The 17,504-nt window shown below is 32.9% G+C and overlaps 2 protein-coding genes across 2 annotated transcripts; both read left to right on the top strand.

Moving 5' to 3' along the window:
* Positions 1-8,176: 8,176 nt before the first annotated feature.
* On the top strand, positions 8,177-9,288 carry LOC115994649 (F-box/LRR-repeat protein At3g59190-like). Its single transcript, XM_031118867.1, has 3 exons — positions 8,177-9,014; positions 9,136-9,200; positions 9,262-9,288. The coding sequence occupies exons 1-3, from the start codon at positions 8,177-8,179 to the stop codon at positions 9,286-9,288; spliced, it is 930 nt and encodes a 309-aa protein (XP_030974727.1).
* Positions 9,289-9,465: 177 nt separating this feature from the next.
* LOC115994648 (F-box/LRR-repeat protein At3g59190-like) lies at positions 9,466-10,903 on the top strand. The gene is made up of 5 exons (XM_031118866.1): positions 9,466-9,528; positions 9,703-9,768; positions 9,870-9,926; positions 10,138-10,799; positions 10,897-10,903. The coding sequence occupies exons 1-5, from the start codon at positions 9,466-9,468 to the stop codon at positions 10,901-10,903; spliced, it is 855 nt and encodes a 284-aa protein (XP_030974726.1).
* Positions 10,904-17,504: the final 6,601 nt, after the last annotated feature.

The following is a 17,504-nucleotide window of genomic DNA, read 5'->3' as shown; positions in this document are numbered from 1 at the left end:
GAAAAAATAGAGATATTTTGGTGGGTCTAAGAGTTTTTTTTTTTTTTTTTTTCCTTACCCACCATTTGGGATGATTTATTTTAATACTAACAACAATTTTTTATTATTGTTTTAAACTATTAGCTTTTTATGTAATAGCCTAATAGAAGTAAATTTATATAAACATTATTTTCAATCTTTCATTTTATTCTCAACTAAATAAAAGATTTAATACTCTACTTTTTCACTTCAACCAAACATATTTGAGAGAAAACTAAATCTTTTCTATCCCTACCATTTTCTATTCCCTCGGTTTTTTTCATTCATCAACCAAATGAAGCTTATGATTGATATATTTTATTTCGCCTAGAGATATACTCTTTCCCACATCTAAATCTTTAGAGCATTTGCATTAATATATCCTTATAGAGCATTTGCTTAGAACCTATTTTTTCTGTCTAGCTTAGAACTTATTATTTGCATTTGCATTGTCAATATATCCGTCAAAAAAAAAAAAAATTTGAGAAAGATAACATTGATGTAAATGAATACTCTAATAAGGAATGCGTTCTTAGAATTATTTCTTGGGTTTTACTAAAAAAATTCTTAAGGACATATATTAATAAATCATTTTAAAAAATTTATAAAAAAAAATAATTAATTATTTTGACAATTTTTTTAATTTATTACTAAAAATTTTTAAAAATAAATTATTTATGTACACTCTAAAAGATACGGGTAACCGAACTCTTATTTCTTTTACTAAAAGATAGTTATATTATATATGAGATTAAAAATTAAAAACGGACCAGGCGTAAAAGGGCGTCAGGGACTATTTACACCCTTCAATGACATGATGCCACCTCATATTTTTACATATTAAAACAATAAACTTAACACACACAATCACTCCCTCTGGATCTTTCTTGCCTTTTTTTTTTTAGTGTGTTTTAATGTTATTTTAAAATTCTCTAGGACGGGTTAAGTAGATTCACATGGCTAGTGTGAAAGTGAAACAAAAGCCATTCTATTTTCTTTTTTTCCTGATAACGCTGAAACCATCCTTCTCCTTGTTAATGTTGGCCATTTTTCAAAGTCTCAGTTACTTGGAGTTTCTGTTTACAAATCTCCAGCAACTTCTCAGACTTGGGAGTTCCTGTTTTTTCTGCAGATGTTGGATTTAATTTTTTAACTTAAATTTGGTATTTGTGAGTGAGTGAGTGAGTGAGTGGTAGTGTGTGTTAACTTTTATTCTTTATTGATTTATGGGTAAATAAATTTCAGCTCCCACAGTCCACACTAGACACACTACAATGAAAATCTAAACAAAGTCTCATCTCCGTTCAGTGTCTGGTAGCCAATAAGATATGAGAACTTCAAATAGAAAGATGATCGAGGAGGAGATGAGAGAAATAAGATATGAGGTAAAAAAAATACTGAAAGAAAGAGAGAGATTCAAGCGTGAGATTAGATCCAAGGAAAAAGAAATAGAAATGACAGAGAGAAAGAGAAAACATGGCCCACGTGCGAAAGAGAGGGATGTGTAAAATTTGGGAATGGTAGAAGTTATTAGGAAAATGCTGATGTGGAGATTTTTTATTGGAGGGCATCAAATCCATGTTTTACGCCCTATCCGGACCAAAGTTAGCACCGCTTGGGGCTGGTTAAGTGCAGAGCAGATAAAAGAAATTTGTCAGAAAAAGTTAAAAAAAATTGAAAATAGTACCAACAAAACTGAAAAAGTAACATAAATAGGAAAAAAAGGAAAAAATTTGTCAGGTAAAAGTGTGTTTAACGGTGCCCGTTAACCCAATTCTAAATTTTTCACACGTATTTATTTTTTGAGATATTTTCTGACACGTATTAAATGAATGGTTGTTGTTCACTCAAATGATAATAATGATGTGCTGCTATTTCATACTGGGGCGGCCCGCTTAGCAAAGACATGTTTGCTGACATTAATTGGTTCTGGTATTAAGCGTACGTTTAGGTTGTACGTTTTGCTCAATCAGTGTGTTTTGTGTTTTTTTTAGTGGGTTTATAAATACTGTTTACGGACACAACTTCACAACACTTCCAAGAACACCAAAATTCCTAACTCTTTGTTTTTTCCTCTAATCCTCTCATCTCTTTTCAAGAACATACTTTTCATACACATATCCTCTTAAAAATTCCAAGAAAACACTTTTCACCCATATATCCACCCATCCTCAAGAACAACCATCTCATTGTTCCCACCATCTCACATAAGGTAAATCTTTGTTTTACACTTTCTTTGCATTTTGTCAAGTGTGTGGGTGTGTTTATCTTTATTTCTTGTCTTGTTGTGATTAGATTATTCTACTTTTGTGGGGTTTTTTTTTTTTTAATTTGGGTTCTTATGGCTAGTGTGTAAATCCATTTTCAAGCCCCAAAATATGATATCCTCTTCTTGATCCGTGGTTAGGTTCTTGTGTTAGTTTAGGCCTGTTTGTTACACAAACCCAAGGACGTGCTGAGATATTTTATAAATTCTGTCAATATATACGTTTGCGTTTTTACATTCTCATCAATAAGTATGTTGTGGGCGAAAATGGGTAATTACCCATAAAAATCTAACCATTCAGTTAGTTGGCCCAGTTTGTAAAGAAATTGGGATTTTAGCAACTCGAGCCTTAAAGGCTCGATTTTGGGTTCTAAATCGAGTTTTTAAGGCTCGATTTTCATGGGTCATTCGCATCTGATCTGACAAATTTTCCAGGTGGCGTCTGAATGGAAATCGAGTCCCTAAAACTCGATTTACATGTAAAAACAAATCAAAAACCACTACAACTTGTTCATTAGAAAAAAAAAAAAAAAAAAAAAACCAGAGAAGAATGGTTCATCAGAGAAGAAAGAAAAAAAAAATCCAGAAACAGTCGGCGACCTGGGTCGCGCGGCGAGACCTGGGTCTCGCAGTGACCTGGGTCGCGCGGCGAGACCTGGGTCTCGCGATGACCTGGGTCGCGCGGCAACTTGGTCGCGCGCGGCCTAGGCTGGGTCGCCGGCCTGGATCTGTCGCGGCCTGGGTTGGCTTGAGCTGATCTCCATTCCTTCTTCTTCTTCTTCTCTTCTCTTTCTTTTTTTTTTTCTTTCTTTCTTTCTGCGTTTTTTCCGCTGATTCTGCATTTGGGGTTGCATTTTGAGTTATTAATATTTTATTTTTGGGTTGGAAATCGAGTCTTAGAGACTCGATTTCCATGTAGATGCCACCTGGACAAAGTGCCACATCAAAGAGAAATAACGCATGAAAATCGAGCCTCAGAGGGTCGATTTAGGAGCCCAAAATCGAGTTTTTGAGGCTCGAGTTGCTAAAAATATATATAGTTTGTAAACGGACCCTACTAACTAATTAGTTTGTTTTCTATGGGTATTTACCCATTTTCGCCTATGTTGTGTATTTTTGTATTTTTCATTCTCGTGAGTTGTGAGTATATGTGATTATAGGTATATTTACGTTTCTATCGTGTTATATTTATGCAAATACGCACACAATAATGCATGTTTATGCATGCGTGATGAAATAAATGTATGAAAAATGCTATTTTCGTAGTATTTTTCACAATATTTTTACAACAAATCTTAAGTAACGATTGCTATTGCCTATTATTGATGGGTAAAAAAATAATTTTTGTAGTAAATTTAAATTAAAACCAATAACAACTTAATACTTAAATAAATTTATTGCAAAAATATTATGAAAATGTTATTGAGTAATTGTTTTTCTAGATTTATATATATTAGATATATAAAACGTGAAAATAAACAACCACTTATGTTTTTGAGTCGTTTTTGAGTTTTTGTTTGTTCAGGTTGAGATCCGTTTTTGCCACATGGATCCAAGAGCTCACCTTGGGCGCCTCATTGGATTTGTCTTCTTAGCCATTGCCCATGTCCATTGGACTCATGGACCAGAAACGTGCAAAGTAAAATGCTTAGAATTGACCCATCTTTTTGCTCTAGCAATTACATACAGTAAAAACACAAATAGCTTTATCTTCTCACTTTTTATTCTCTCAAAATGTTCTATTCCTCGATCTTTTTTCTTTTTTTTTTCTTTTTTTTAACCTCTTTTACCTTTCATTTTACTACTGTGTTATTATGAATATGGGTTAGAGTAGCTTGTTTGTTTATACGCTCATTGTAAATTACAACTTTACACAACCAAACAAGGACAAAGCAGCACGAGTAGACACATAAGTCATCTTTCCTTCTTACTTCTTAGTCACTATCAATTCTTCTAACCATTATTAGAACAATAATTTTAGGACTACAAACTTTATCAAATTATTTTTCACAACTATCCTACATAGTTAATTATGAGTGGTAAAAAAAAAAAAAAAAACGTAGAGGGTTCATATAAAAATAACAAGAAGTTGATATTAGTTTACCATATAGAATAGTGATGGAAAATAGTATGGTAAAGATTATGGTTCTAGAATAATTTTTTTTTTAGATAAATAGTCTTTTTTTTTTATAACTTCTAGTTTTTTTATTTTTTATTTTATTATTTTTAATTGGAGTCAATAAATTCTTGTTGTTAAAAGTGCACTTGTGCAAGACATGGTCTCTTGCTTCATACCAATGGGTGAGTATATTGATGAAATGGAGATGCCTCTTGAGTTATTCTAGGACAACAACCTTTCCTACAATTCTCATATGTTGCATACTATAATTAGTTGCGGCAAAAAGTGTGTATGATTTGTGGTCCTAAAATTTTTGGACACCTCTCCCATTGTTGAGTTTATAGATATTACTTTTACACCACTCATACAATTTTTATTAGAGGAAATTTTGGAATATTATTTTTGTGCTACAATTTTTGTCACAATCCTAATTTGGCTAAGGTGGAGACAAAATGATAAAACAAGTGTTGTGGTCCATTTGGTTGAAGGGGTAGAAAAGTGGGAGGATAGAAAATATTTTAGTTTTCCCTCATGTTGTTTGATTTGGGGGTGGAAAAGTAGAGGGATAGAAAATGTAATTTGTCTTTTAAAAAAAAGAGTAACAAATTAGGAGAAAAAAAGGGATGAACCAAAAAAATACAAAACAAAACATGTGAAAAAAAAAAAAAAAGATGAACACAACCAAAAATAAATAAATAAACAACCGAATGAGAAGTACAAAAAAAGGTAAAAACAAAGAAGGAAAAATTATTTTAAAAAAAAGGTCCCAAAGAAGAAACCAAGCAAAACCCAGTTAATGTTGCATGTTGCAGCATTGGGGTGCTTTAGTCCTGATTTTTTTCTTTCCATTTTTCCTAGCTTGCTAAAATCACACCGACCAAACACCCAAAAAAATTATTTTCTTTAAACTTTTTCCTCCCATCTTTTCCATCCTCCCTAAAATCTCTCCAATCATATGACCCTTATTTTTATTGATCTCTCCCAAACCTCAAAAGTAGATCAAACAAAAACAATGGCTCACAAATGTCTTTCAGAACTATTTCTTTTTTTGTTATGGGCCTTATGGCATATTGAATCATTGACAGTCTTGTCCAGTTTTTTTCATATCTCATTGTATTGGATTAAAAGATCTCAAAAATAATATAAATAAAAGTGAAAAAATATCAACTAGATGTAAGGTTTTTTAGAAAGAGGTGTTAGGTTTTTATCATTCGCATCTGGAAATGAAAAAAAAAAAAAAAAAAAAAAAAAGTATTAAAAAAAAAAAGCATTTTACATCATCAAAAATAATTTTACTTATTTTACGTAACCACTTTAATAACACACCCTACATCTCGATATTTATTTTACAATTCATTTTACTAAAATAATACTATATTTTATATAGGAGGCAGAAAAAAAAAATTATTTTTATTCTTTTTGTTGACATTAGAGGAGAGAGAGAATAAAAGGGAATAAAAAACTTATACATTTTACTATGTAACAAGATGGAAAAAAAAAAAAAAATTATCCCAAAATGCCTCACCAGAAACTTTTGTGGATCTGATGCTACATACAATAAAATCTAAAATGGATAAAAATGCATTTTGCATCACCGGTTGCTAATGCCCATTACAAGGACAAGCCCAAAGCTAGAACAAAGGGGCACTAACTCTTTTTATTTTTATTTTTATTTTTAAAATACTACATATATACACACAAAATTTTAGAATTTATATCCAAAATTTTGTTTAAAAGAATCCGATAGAAAAAAACTTAGGCATCACATTTATATGAGCACTGTGAGATGAAATGTGCCTTAGGCACCAAGATTTTTTTTTTTTTAAATACTATATATATAAACACACAATTTTAAAATTTAACTCTAAAAATAAGTATGCCTCCTTGAAAATTTGGTTAAAAGAATCTAAAAAATTAAAAATTAGGCATCAAACTCATATGAGCAGTCTGTGAGATGAAGCGTGCCTTTGTAATGTGTTGTTTTTTTACTTTTTGTTAACTTCAAAACACATTTGTTAACTCTTTTATTTTTATTTTTAATATAAAAAACTTGTGTTGTTAAATTGTTTGACTATAGTTATTCATTTTTTGGTACCCAAAGTTAAAAGTTTTTATTTATTTATTTTTTTTCTTAGTGACATTCATCAGTTTTTTAGTTCAAAAAATAGTCAATCATATTGATTGTCAAGTTAGATTGTAAACATTATATAGTAAAATTGTTAATGCTCATTACATAGACAAACAAAGCTAAATAGGGTGTCCATAGCCTAGATTTTTCTTTTATTTTTTAAAAGAAAAATGCTGCATATGTATACACACACAATTTTAAAATTTAAATCTAAAATAAGTATGCTTCCTTAAAAATTTGGTTAGAGGAATCTAATTAAAAAATTAGGCGTCAAACTCATGTAAGCATTGTGAGATGAAATGTGCCTTTGTAATGTGTTGGATTTTACTTTTTGTTAACTTCAAAACACATTTGTTAATTATTTTCTTTTTGTTTTTTTATTCAAATTAAAGACTAGTGTTGTTAAGTTGTTTGACTATATTTGTCCATTAATTAATTAGTTTTTTAGATCAAAAAACCGTTAACATATAATTAGATGATAAATATGATTTTATTTTATTGGTAAAGTATGGGAAATCTATTTGGCTTTTTCAAAAGAAAAATGCAAATAATTCATAAACAATTACTTTGTGCATTTTCTTTTATTGATTGGTCAAAGAATTTATTTAGAATGGCACCACAAGTACTATAAATTTTTACTTCATAGAATTTACAAATTAATGTATCAATTTTTAGAAAACAACTAAAACCAATTGAAAATTTATTTATTACATTGTTAATATAATACTAATAACATTCATTGTCATGTCAATTTGTAAATATTATATAGTAAAATTGGTAATAGTTGTGACTTTTTTTTATAATCTATATGATGCTAAATTTATTACAAATTTTAATGTCTCAAGAATATGATTGGTTTCACCTTTTTTTTGTTGGATAGAGAGATAGTGAGGAGGATATAAATAAATGAACATTTAAATTACTATTTTTGGGGATCAATGACACATATCAATTTGTATGATTTATGTAGTAAAATTTGTAGTATCCCTAATCTCATTTTTATTTATTTATTATGTTTTTGATGTGACAAATCATGTTCATTGTCACATCAATTTATAAGCTTTTTTGCAAAATGTCAAAATTTATGTGTAATTCCTTTGATGCAATTAATACATTAGGTTTCCCAATTTGATTCAATGTATATGTGTTTCAATTAATTGGAAAACCTAATTTACTGCTGTTAATGAGCATTATCTAAGTTTTACTCTTCATAAATTTTAGTAGCCGTTTCAAAGTTTCTCTTGTAGATATTTTGTAAATTAATACTAATAAATAACTACTAGTTTGCATTAAAACAAAATGGCTATACGTTGGTCCCCCAAGTTACGAAGGTTAAAATATTCCCCATTATATACTTGGTAGGTTAGGTCTCAAAATGGCTGCCAGAATAATATAATTATCTATGTTTTTAGATTGTTGATCTTGGTGACAGGATGCTTGTGGTTTTATAGAGTACATAAAGCATGATATTAGAATCTGATCTTTTCATGTTTTGTTTGTGCCCTTGTATTCGAGAGCTTATCTCAATAATATTAAATTGTGACAAAGTGTAATATTGTATCCCAAGTAATGATGTATAAGTTCTAACTGCTTGTTTTTTGTTTTCTCAGCAACTAAATCATACGGTCGGGAAGTATAAGAAACAATGGAATCAAACTCAAAACGCCAGAGAATTTCTTATTCTCTGAAAAGCAATAGGCAAATAAAATATCAGGGTGGTGTTTCCTCAAGACGCCTGAACATTTTGACGGGAGTCATAGTCCGCGAAAAGGAAGATAGGATCAGCAATTTACCATGCAAAGTACTTTGTCACATCCTCTCATTTCTTCCAACAAAACATGCAGTGGCAACTTCTGTTTTATCCACCAAGGGGAAGAATATTTGGGCTTTAGTAGACTTTGAGGATGGCTTATTGTTACATGAAGAAAACCTTATCAATAAACCAGTAGAAGATTTGAGAGTGAGCTTCTCAAGTTTTGTGGATAGAGTGCTCATTCTACACAATGCACCACGCCTACATTGGTTTCGTTTGAAATGTGCTCAAAATTATGAATCCTCACATGTCAATGCATGGATTTACCAAGCACTACGGCGTCATGTACAGAAGCTTCATCTGTGTGTCCCCACTGTGCACGGTCATCTTTTTAGAACTGAATCACTGGTTTACCTAAAACTAGGCACGAACTTTGTGCTCAATGTTCCTGCTTCTGTACTTTTACCAAGCCTTAAGACTCTCCATCTGAACTCAATTGAATTTTCAGATGATGCTTCGACACATAAGCTTATTTCGAGCTGCCCTGTGCTAGAACAACTATTTATAGAGGAATGTGGAATGAAAAACATACGTTGTTTTAACATTTCTGCCCATGCACTCAAGTGTTTGGCCATGGAATGTGCTATATTAGATAATGAATATGCTACAGAATTCTGTGGGTATAAAATTGTTATTGATGCTCCAAAACTTGAATACCTTAGACTATATGGTTATGTAGCAGAAGGGTATCATTTTAAGAATCTAAAATCACTAATTGAAGCTCAAGTGCATGCGGATTTAAGCACTCGAAGGATAGAACAAAGGGACCGTGCTTATTATGGTCAAAAAAGTGCTGGAGATAATCAAAGGTATTCATAATGTCAAGGTCTTGCATTTAACTGGTGATTCTATGGAGGTTAGCTTTCCTAACACTTACATTTTGTCCTCTTACAATCTTCTCTCTGGCTCTTTTTCAGTATGCTAGTCAATTACTTAAGAGTTAAGAGTAGTGTCTATTACACACTCTAATAGTGACTTAAAGTCACGAGTTCCTTTGTAAATTGCAATTTGTGTGTACTATGTATACACTTAGTTGTGTATACTAATCATTTCTCATTACTTAATACGATTAAAAAAGACACCTTTCAAGATTTTTTGATTTGACAAGTATTTTTTAATGAATGAAGGCGCTCATGTTATCAGGTAGCAACCTGCCTACATTGCATAATGTGAGCCATTTGGAGGTAAATGTTAACAAACTTGTTGGATGTATGTTTTTGTCGGACCTACTCAAAAGCATGCCTAACATATGAGCTCTTGACATTGGAGAGGTGAGTTTGTATTAAATAGTCTTCACTACTAAGCACTATTTCTGAAACTTGATTTTTGTAATTGTTATCAAACATATTGGATGGCAGTTTCTGTCGAAGTTTCTATCGAACCGAATCAGAATTGTGCCTAACGTAGCTCTCGCCTTAAGAGAGGTGAGTTTGTATTTGATTAGTCTTCACTAATAAGCACTATTTCTAAAACTGAAGTTTTTGTTTTTGTTTTTGTTATTGTTATCAAACATATTGGATGACAGTTTCTGTTGAACCAAATCAAAAGTGTGATTAACATACGAGCTCTCGACTTTGGAGAGGTGAGTTTGTATTTGATTAGTCTTCACTAATAAGCACTATTTTTGAAACTTAGTTTTTGTTTTTGTTATTGTTATCAAACATATTGGATGGTAGTTTCTATCAAACCGACTCAAAAGTGTGTCTAACATACAAGCTCTCCGACTTTGAGTTTGCATTTGATTAGTCCTTGCTGATAGGCAGTATTTCGGAAACATAGTTGATTTTTTTTAGGGCCTTGGAAGCAAGTGGGGAGTGGCGGAATACAAGGGCAGTATTTCCACAATTAGCCACAACATTTTTAAGAAAGCCATAGTCCAAGAAGCCGAAGACAGGGTTTATCATAGAGAAAAGGAAGAGAAAGATGGAATCAACAGATTACCGTACAAAGTGCTTTGCCACATCCTATCTTTTCTTCCAACAAAATATGCGGTGGGAACATCCATTTTATCCACCACGTGGAAGAATCTTTGGTCTTCAGTACCCAATTTGGACTTTGATGATGAGTTATTGTTACATGGAAGAAGGCCTGGCAGTAAATCAACACAAGATTTGAGAGTGAGCTTCTCAAGTTTTGTGGATAGAGTGCTTAAACTACACAACGCACCACGCATACACAGGTTTCATTTGAAATGTGGTCAAGACTATGAACCCTCACAGGTGAATGCATGGATTTGCAGTGCAGTGTGGGGTAAAGTTCAAGAGCTTGATCTCTGTTTCCCCATGAGAAACTCTAAATACTCTCTATATTGTGGCCTTTTTACATCTGCATCACTGGTGTACCTTAAACTAGGAACAAAATTTGTGCTCAATGTTCCTGCTTCCGTATTTTTACTAAGTCTCAGAACCCTCCATCTGAATTCCATTGAATTTTCAGATGATGACTCAACTCATAAGTTATTTTCTAGCTGCCCTGTGCTAGAAGAACTGTCTATAGTGAAATGCGGAATGAAAAGAATACGTTGCTTTAAGATTTCTGCCCGTATATTGAAGCGTTTGACCATTGAATGTGCTATAGAAGATGAATATAGTACGGAGTTCTGTGAGTACAAGATTATCATTGATACTCCAGCCCTTGAGTACTTTAGATTATATGATTTTGTGGCAGAAGGGTATGATTTAAAGAATCTAAAGTCACTAACTGAAGCTCAATTGCATGTTGACTTAAGCACTCCAAAGTTGGAACAAAAAGGCTATGCTTACTATGGTCAAAGACAGCTGGAGCTAATGAAAGGTATTTGTAATGTCAAAATCTTGCATTTAACTGGCGATTATATGGAGGTTAGCTTTCCTAACTCTTATATTTGATCATTGATCAATATAAAATCTTTTTCTCTGGCTCGATTGAATATTAATCTTTGTTGCTTGAAGGTTCTCAAGTTATCAGATTGCAACCTGCCTACGTTACATAATGTGAGCCATTTGAAGCTGAGCGTTAACAAACATGCTGGATGGCAGTTCTTGCCGGACTTACTCAAAAGCTTGCCTAACCTACTAGCTCTCTTCCTTCCAATGGTGAGTTTGTATTTGATTAGTTCTGGCTGATAAGCAGTAATTCTGAAACTTGGTTTTTCTATTTTGCTTAGGGACTTGTACATGAGCGGGGAGGAGATTGCCAGTGGGATCAACCTGAGTGGGTTCCTCGTTGCTTGTTGTCTTGTCTCAAGAAAATATTAATTTGGCAATTTCAGGGGCAGAAAGGTGAGTACAAGCTGGTGAAGTATTTGTTGCAGAATGCAAGCGTTTTAAGTGTATTCAGTATAAAATCTCATAATAATTTGACTATAGAAGAAGAATTGAAGATTAGAAAGAAGTTGTTGTTGTTGCCAAGGGGCTCAAAGACATGTCAGGTTGTATTTTCATGATTCTACTTCCTATTTTGTATGAAAATTTATTATCATTGAAACTTTATATGGGTAAACAAATACAAAACAGCACAACGGGGTCATACAATTTACGCGATTGGCTTGTTACAAACTACCACAATGCTGTGTTAAAAAGACCTACACTTGTTCCTCATTTAGACTGAGGTCGCCTTGGATGATGGCCTGCCTATTGGCTTGTTTGTACTCCTGAGCGTTACCAGTGCAAGCTCAAGGATCCCTTTTGGATGCAGTTGGAAACAAATCTCCATTCCTAGCAACCCATATTGCCCATGTTAGCATCAAAACCATTGCTCAACTCAAACTATTTATCCCCACATTTGGTGTTAACTTGTTCAAGGAAGGCTGCAAAATCTCTTTCTGAATCCTTGATCCACTTATGAAAAGTTTCCTTCGTTGATGATTATCCATTCGTTGCTAAAGGGCACTGCCTCAAGATATGCAATGTAGTTTCATACTACTGTAGCAAATGCCGCATGATGCTTCAATCTCTGCTACTCGGCTACTCCGTTTGGCGTAAGATCTGGGGACGGTGAATCGGGAGAAGAATTCGGAGAGAGGGCGCGGTGGCGATGACCAGTCAACCTCATGGAGAGCGTCGATCAAATCCTCCGCCGTGACGTTGCCCCAATCCATCGATTCTGGTTCAGTACCAAACCCTAGAATAGCAAAAACACAAAGCCAAACTGGTAGAGTTTTCCTAGGAAATGGAAATTTTGGAAAGTTAGGAAGTGCAAGAAAGGAATAGAGAGGATTAAAAGATGTTTTGTGTATGTGATAAGAAGAGGAAAGGAAATGGGATATTATTATTTTCAGGAAGCGTCAAGGGAAGGAAATGGGCCAAAATGGCCAAATGGCCATAAAATCGTAAGTATATAGTTAGTAGGCTCAGTTTACAAACATTATAACTTACTAGTATCTCAAGTCTCAAAGACTCGATTTTCTGCGTCAAAATCGAGTCTTTCAGACTCAATTTTGTATTCTAATGTGGCCAAATCCTATGTGGCATGTCCACGTAGAAATCGCGGACACGCCACATGGGATTTGCACATGGATCTCGAGTCTCAGAGACTCGGTTTGCTAAAAGTGAAACCGAGTCTCAGAAACTCGATTTTAAAATATACTAACTCTCGTCTTTTGATCATGTTTGGGTCCCACAGTTGCAACTGGTTTTGTCTGGTCTGGAAGAATTTTGGTACATTCCCTCTCAACACAAAGTGCTTAACCTTTGTTGGGATAAATGGAGAGTCTGTTTCATGGCCAGGATTGGTATGAAGTAAATCTATGGCTAGAATATGCCAACATCATTTAAAAGAAAACAAGTAATGCTAATTAGAGACTTTAATGGGGAATAACTTTAATCTCATTGTTCAACTTAGGGACAGAGGCAGCCTTTGACTCGGTGGCAATTGCCCCCTTCCAAATTTAAATAAAAAAATAAAAAAAATAAAAAAAATAAAAGAAAAAGAAGAATATATTCCAAGTATTAATTTTAGCAATTTTGTTCTATAAAATTAGACTTTGTCCTCTTAGTAATATTATTAATTCTTTTAAGAGTGATGTTATAGTTACAAATTTTTTTATAATATTTTTATAAACTCTTAAGGTAACAAATTCTTATTGGTTTGTATCTAAACCTACCATTTACACCATTTTTTTTACTTATCAATAACCATTTACTATATCAGTAATTTGTAAAAAAAAAATTGTAGCTCTCCCATTTTCATCTTTTTAAAAACCATAAAAAAAATCTATAAATTTAAAATTTAATACAAAATATATAAGCCCAAAAAAATTAGCCCGACAACAAAAATTACCAATAGTGAAACTAAAAAAAATTAAGTTTAATCAACCAATTTTACTCAAAACAAACAACCCAACCTTTTAAAAAATTTCAAACAAAATAATTGTCCTTACCTAACAACAAGCATCAAAGTCACAAAAAAAGACACCTTAGTGGCTAAGCCACCATACAGAACCAGCAGCAAAGTCGATCCTTATATGCAAGTCCTGGCTTCATCCCTGGTTCGACTCTTTGACAACATGTTGTTAAGTTTACCTGGAGAGGGGAAAAAAAGGCTAAATACTTGTAACAAAACAAAGAACAGGGAAGCAGGAAGATGAAAGGACTGAAGTTGTTAGATTGATTCAGAGTTGCTGGGTTGAATCTATTATTAAGTGAACAATCTTCCTCTACTTCACATTCACGGGTAAACACTCTTCTCTTTCTCTGTTACGTTATTTTCTCTCTTTGATTTTTTGTTCTATTTGTAATGCATTCATTTGGTTAATTGACAATTGGGTTGGGTTCTCCTTTCTTATTGGCATTTTCTTTTTCTGGATTTTGTTTCATTTTTCATTTGGTTGCTGAAACCGAAGGAAAGGGCTTATGTCCACATGTGATAAACAAAAATCTCCTCTTTTCAACATTAAACTATCTAGAATAAAAATCACCTCATTTGTAGATAGAGAAAAAGTATATATCTTGGCAAAATAACTTTCTTCTTTTAAAAAAAAAGCAAATTACAATTTATCCATTTATAATTTGACCGAAATTTAAGTTTTCTATATGTGATTTGAATTATTTGACACTTTACCCATCTAAAATTAACTCAATTAGAATTCAGTAACCCAAAAAAAAAAAAAAAAAAAAAAAAAAAAAAAAAATAAGATAAAAAAATAACCCAAACGGAACACTTGCATTATGGGATTTCAAACCACAGGTTAACAATTTAAATTTTGATTAAACTTTAAGTGGGTAAAGTGTCAAATTTTAAACCACATATAAATAATTTAAATTTCGATCAAATCACACGTGGGTAAATTGTAATTTATCCATATACACCTCAAAATAATTTGCTAACTATTCTTGAATTCTTTCATTCTAACTCTAAAGTCTAGAAAGACAATGCCGGCAAATCTTGGGCACTCAAATTTCCTGCCAGTTCAAATTTCCTGAATTGTGTTGCAAGGTATTGAGGTAGGAAGAGTAAAACAGATGGGATGTCCTTGTGCATTTCTTCAGTCTCTTGTAGGTTCTCATGGCTGCATGCCAACAGACCATTTGGGAGTTCCCAGGCTTTGTCCAGTGGGCTTTTATCAGATGACATCAGCATTGGGTAGATAGTGCAATAAAGGGCACTTTATTGAGTTCAAGGTTTCTAGAAATAGGAATTGTTTCTTGCTGTTGTACACAGATGACACCTATCTTCTGTTTGATCTCAATTTGTATCATTTCCATGTTTGTATTGTATATAGGGATTTTTCCGGCCCGGAGAGGGGAGGGAGGAGGGAACTGGGTAAATCTTTCTTGGTCAACATGAAGGATCATTGATGTGTTGGTTTAGGGTATTGTAGATTGGTTTAGGAAGTATTATTTTAAAAAGGTTTTGGTGTATTTTTCCATCTTTGGAGTCTTATGATTCACATGTGGCTTCTGTAAAGACTACAGTCTATGCATGATTGCAGAGGAAATAGTGTAAGTAATAGATGAGAAGGAAAAATGAATATGTGGAACACACACACAGGGAGAGAGAGAGATCTTAGCAATTATGCCAGGTAAAGAAATTAATAATAATAATAATAATAATAACCCTTGCTAGTTACTACTTCACTATAGCAGTAAAATGAACCATACCTGCTATTAGGGGTGGCAATTTTTATCCATATTCATGAATCCACCCATTACCCACCTTATTTGGATAAGTCTTAACCCAATCCATTTGAATATTTGGGTTAAATGGGTAAAGACCCATTTGGTTATTTAATTAGATGGGTCTAAATGGATAATCCCACTAATACCCATTAAACCCATCTAAAATTTAAATAAACAACATAAAATCTAAATTTCTAGAAAATGACTAAAATACCCCTGAAACTTAAAAAATGACCAAAATACTACTAAAATCCAAAAAATGACCAAAATACCCCTAAAACCTAAAAAATGATCAAAATACCTCCGAAACCTAAAAAATGACCAAAATACCCTCCAAAACCTAAAAATTACCAAAATACCCCCAAAACCAAGAAAATGACCAAAATATCCCTGAAATCCAAAAAATGACCAAAAAACCCCCAAAACCCAACAAATGACCAAAATACCCCCAAAATCCAAAAAATTACCAAAATACCTCTGAAATCCAAAAAATGACCAAAATACCCCTAAAACCTAAAAATTACTAAAATACCACCAAAACCCAAAAAATGACCAAAATACCCCTAAAACCTAAAAATGACCAAAATACCTCTAAAACCCAAAAAATGACAAAAATACCCTCGAAACCCAAAAAATGACCAAAATTCCCCCAAAACCTAAAAAATGACCAAAATACTCCCAAAACCCACAAAATGACCAAAATACCTCCAAAATCTCTAAAATGAGCAAAATACCCCCCAAAACCTCTCAAATGTCCAAAATATCCCAAAAACCCAAAAACTGACCAAAATACCCTCAAAACCCAAAAAATGACCAAAATACCCCCAAAACCAACAAAATGAGAAAAATACCTCCAAAACCTCTAAAATTAGGGGTATTTGCATCATTTTAGGTATTCATGGGTATTTTGGAGGTCAAGAGGGTATTCAAGTAGTTTTAGAGGTATTTGGGTCATATTGGGTTAAATGGGTGCGTTACTAATTAAATGGGTTGGGTTGGTAACGGATAATTAATTTATATATAAACGGATCATAAATAGATAAATGGGTAATTATACACCCAACCCATCTATGACCCAACCCATTTATGACCCAACCCGCCCATTTGCCACCCCTACCTGCTATGTTAACACTATCAATTTGCTAGTTGCTGCTGCACCGCTTTAGGACTTGACAAAGGTAATTTATGCTGACTACCTAAACAAAAATTACAAAGTTTGAAGCCAGATTGATTATATTATGACCATTTCATACAAAGAATATATATCCTGTATGAACTTAACTTTTACCTTTCTTGTTAACATGCACGTCATCAAGGATATATATGAAGGAATAATGGGCCGCACTAGTTGTTGATGTGATGATACTTGGCCAAATTCAATATTGATGTTAGATCTTGATTGTTTGGCTGGCTGGTACAGTTGAAAAGGGAATTAGAAACTTTCTTTTAACAGGTTAAGCCTTAAACACCTCCATCAGTGATAGTATCCGACTTTTAAGTTGTATTTAAAACTTGTTCCATCACTTTTTTACTGTATTGGAGATTTTATTATGCCCATATTTTGCATTCTTTTTTGAATTATATGTTAGTGGATGCTGTCTTTTTGTTACCATCGTCTCATTGTTAGACCAATTTCTTGTAAACATAATTAATTAGATCAGATTCTTGTAAACATAATTGCCCAAAAGATCCCAACCAACCAAAACCGTCTTTTACCGGTTTTGGCGTTTTATCTGACTAGTACTCCTGAGATACCCTCCTCCTTTTTTTACAGAATTATAAAGGTAATTTGGTTTGGAGCGTGTAGTATTAGAGCACTGTATTGGATCTTTTGCTGTTGAAATGTTGGTTGAAGACGTGGAAATTAAGGGACAAATTAATGTGGGTTTGGGCTGAAAATTTTGTGTGTTGGTGTTGGAAGAGAGGATTTGCTTACACAAACGATCACATTAGTTTTAGCAAGATTTGACATGCTTAAGGAATTGTCTTTCAAGAAACTAATTCCATTTGTAGAGACAAAATTAAGAGTAGATATTGAAATTCTTTAAAAAAAAAGTAAAGAC

Source organism: Quercus lobata, chromosome 6 (assembly GCF_001633185.2).
Source record: "Quercus lobata isolate SW786 chromosome 6, ValleyOak3.0 Primary Assembly, whole genome shotgun sequence".
Classification (NCBI taxonomy): Eukaryota; Viridiplantae; Streptophyta; class Magnoliopsida; order Fagales; family Fagaceae; genus Quercus; species Quercus lobata.
The sequence above is the reverse complement of the archived record's forward strand: the minus strand, read 5'-3'. Positions and strand labels throughout refer to the sequence as shown.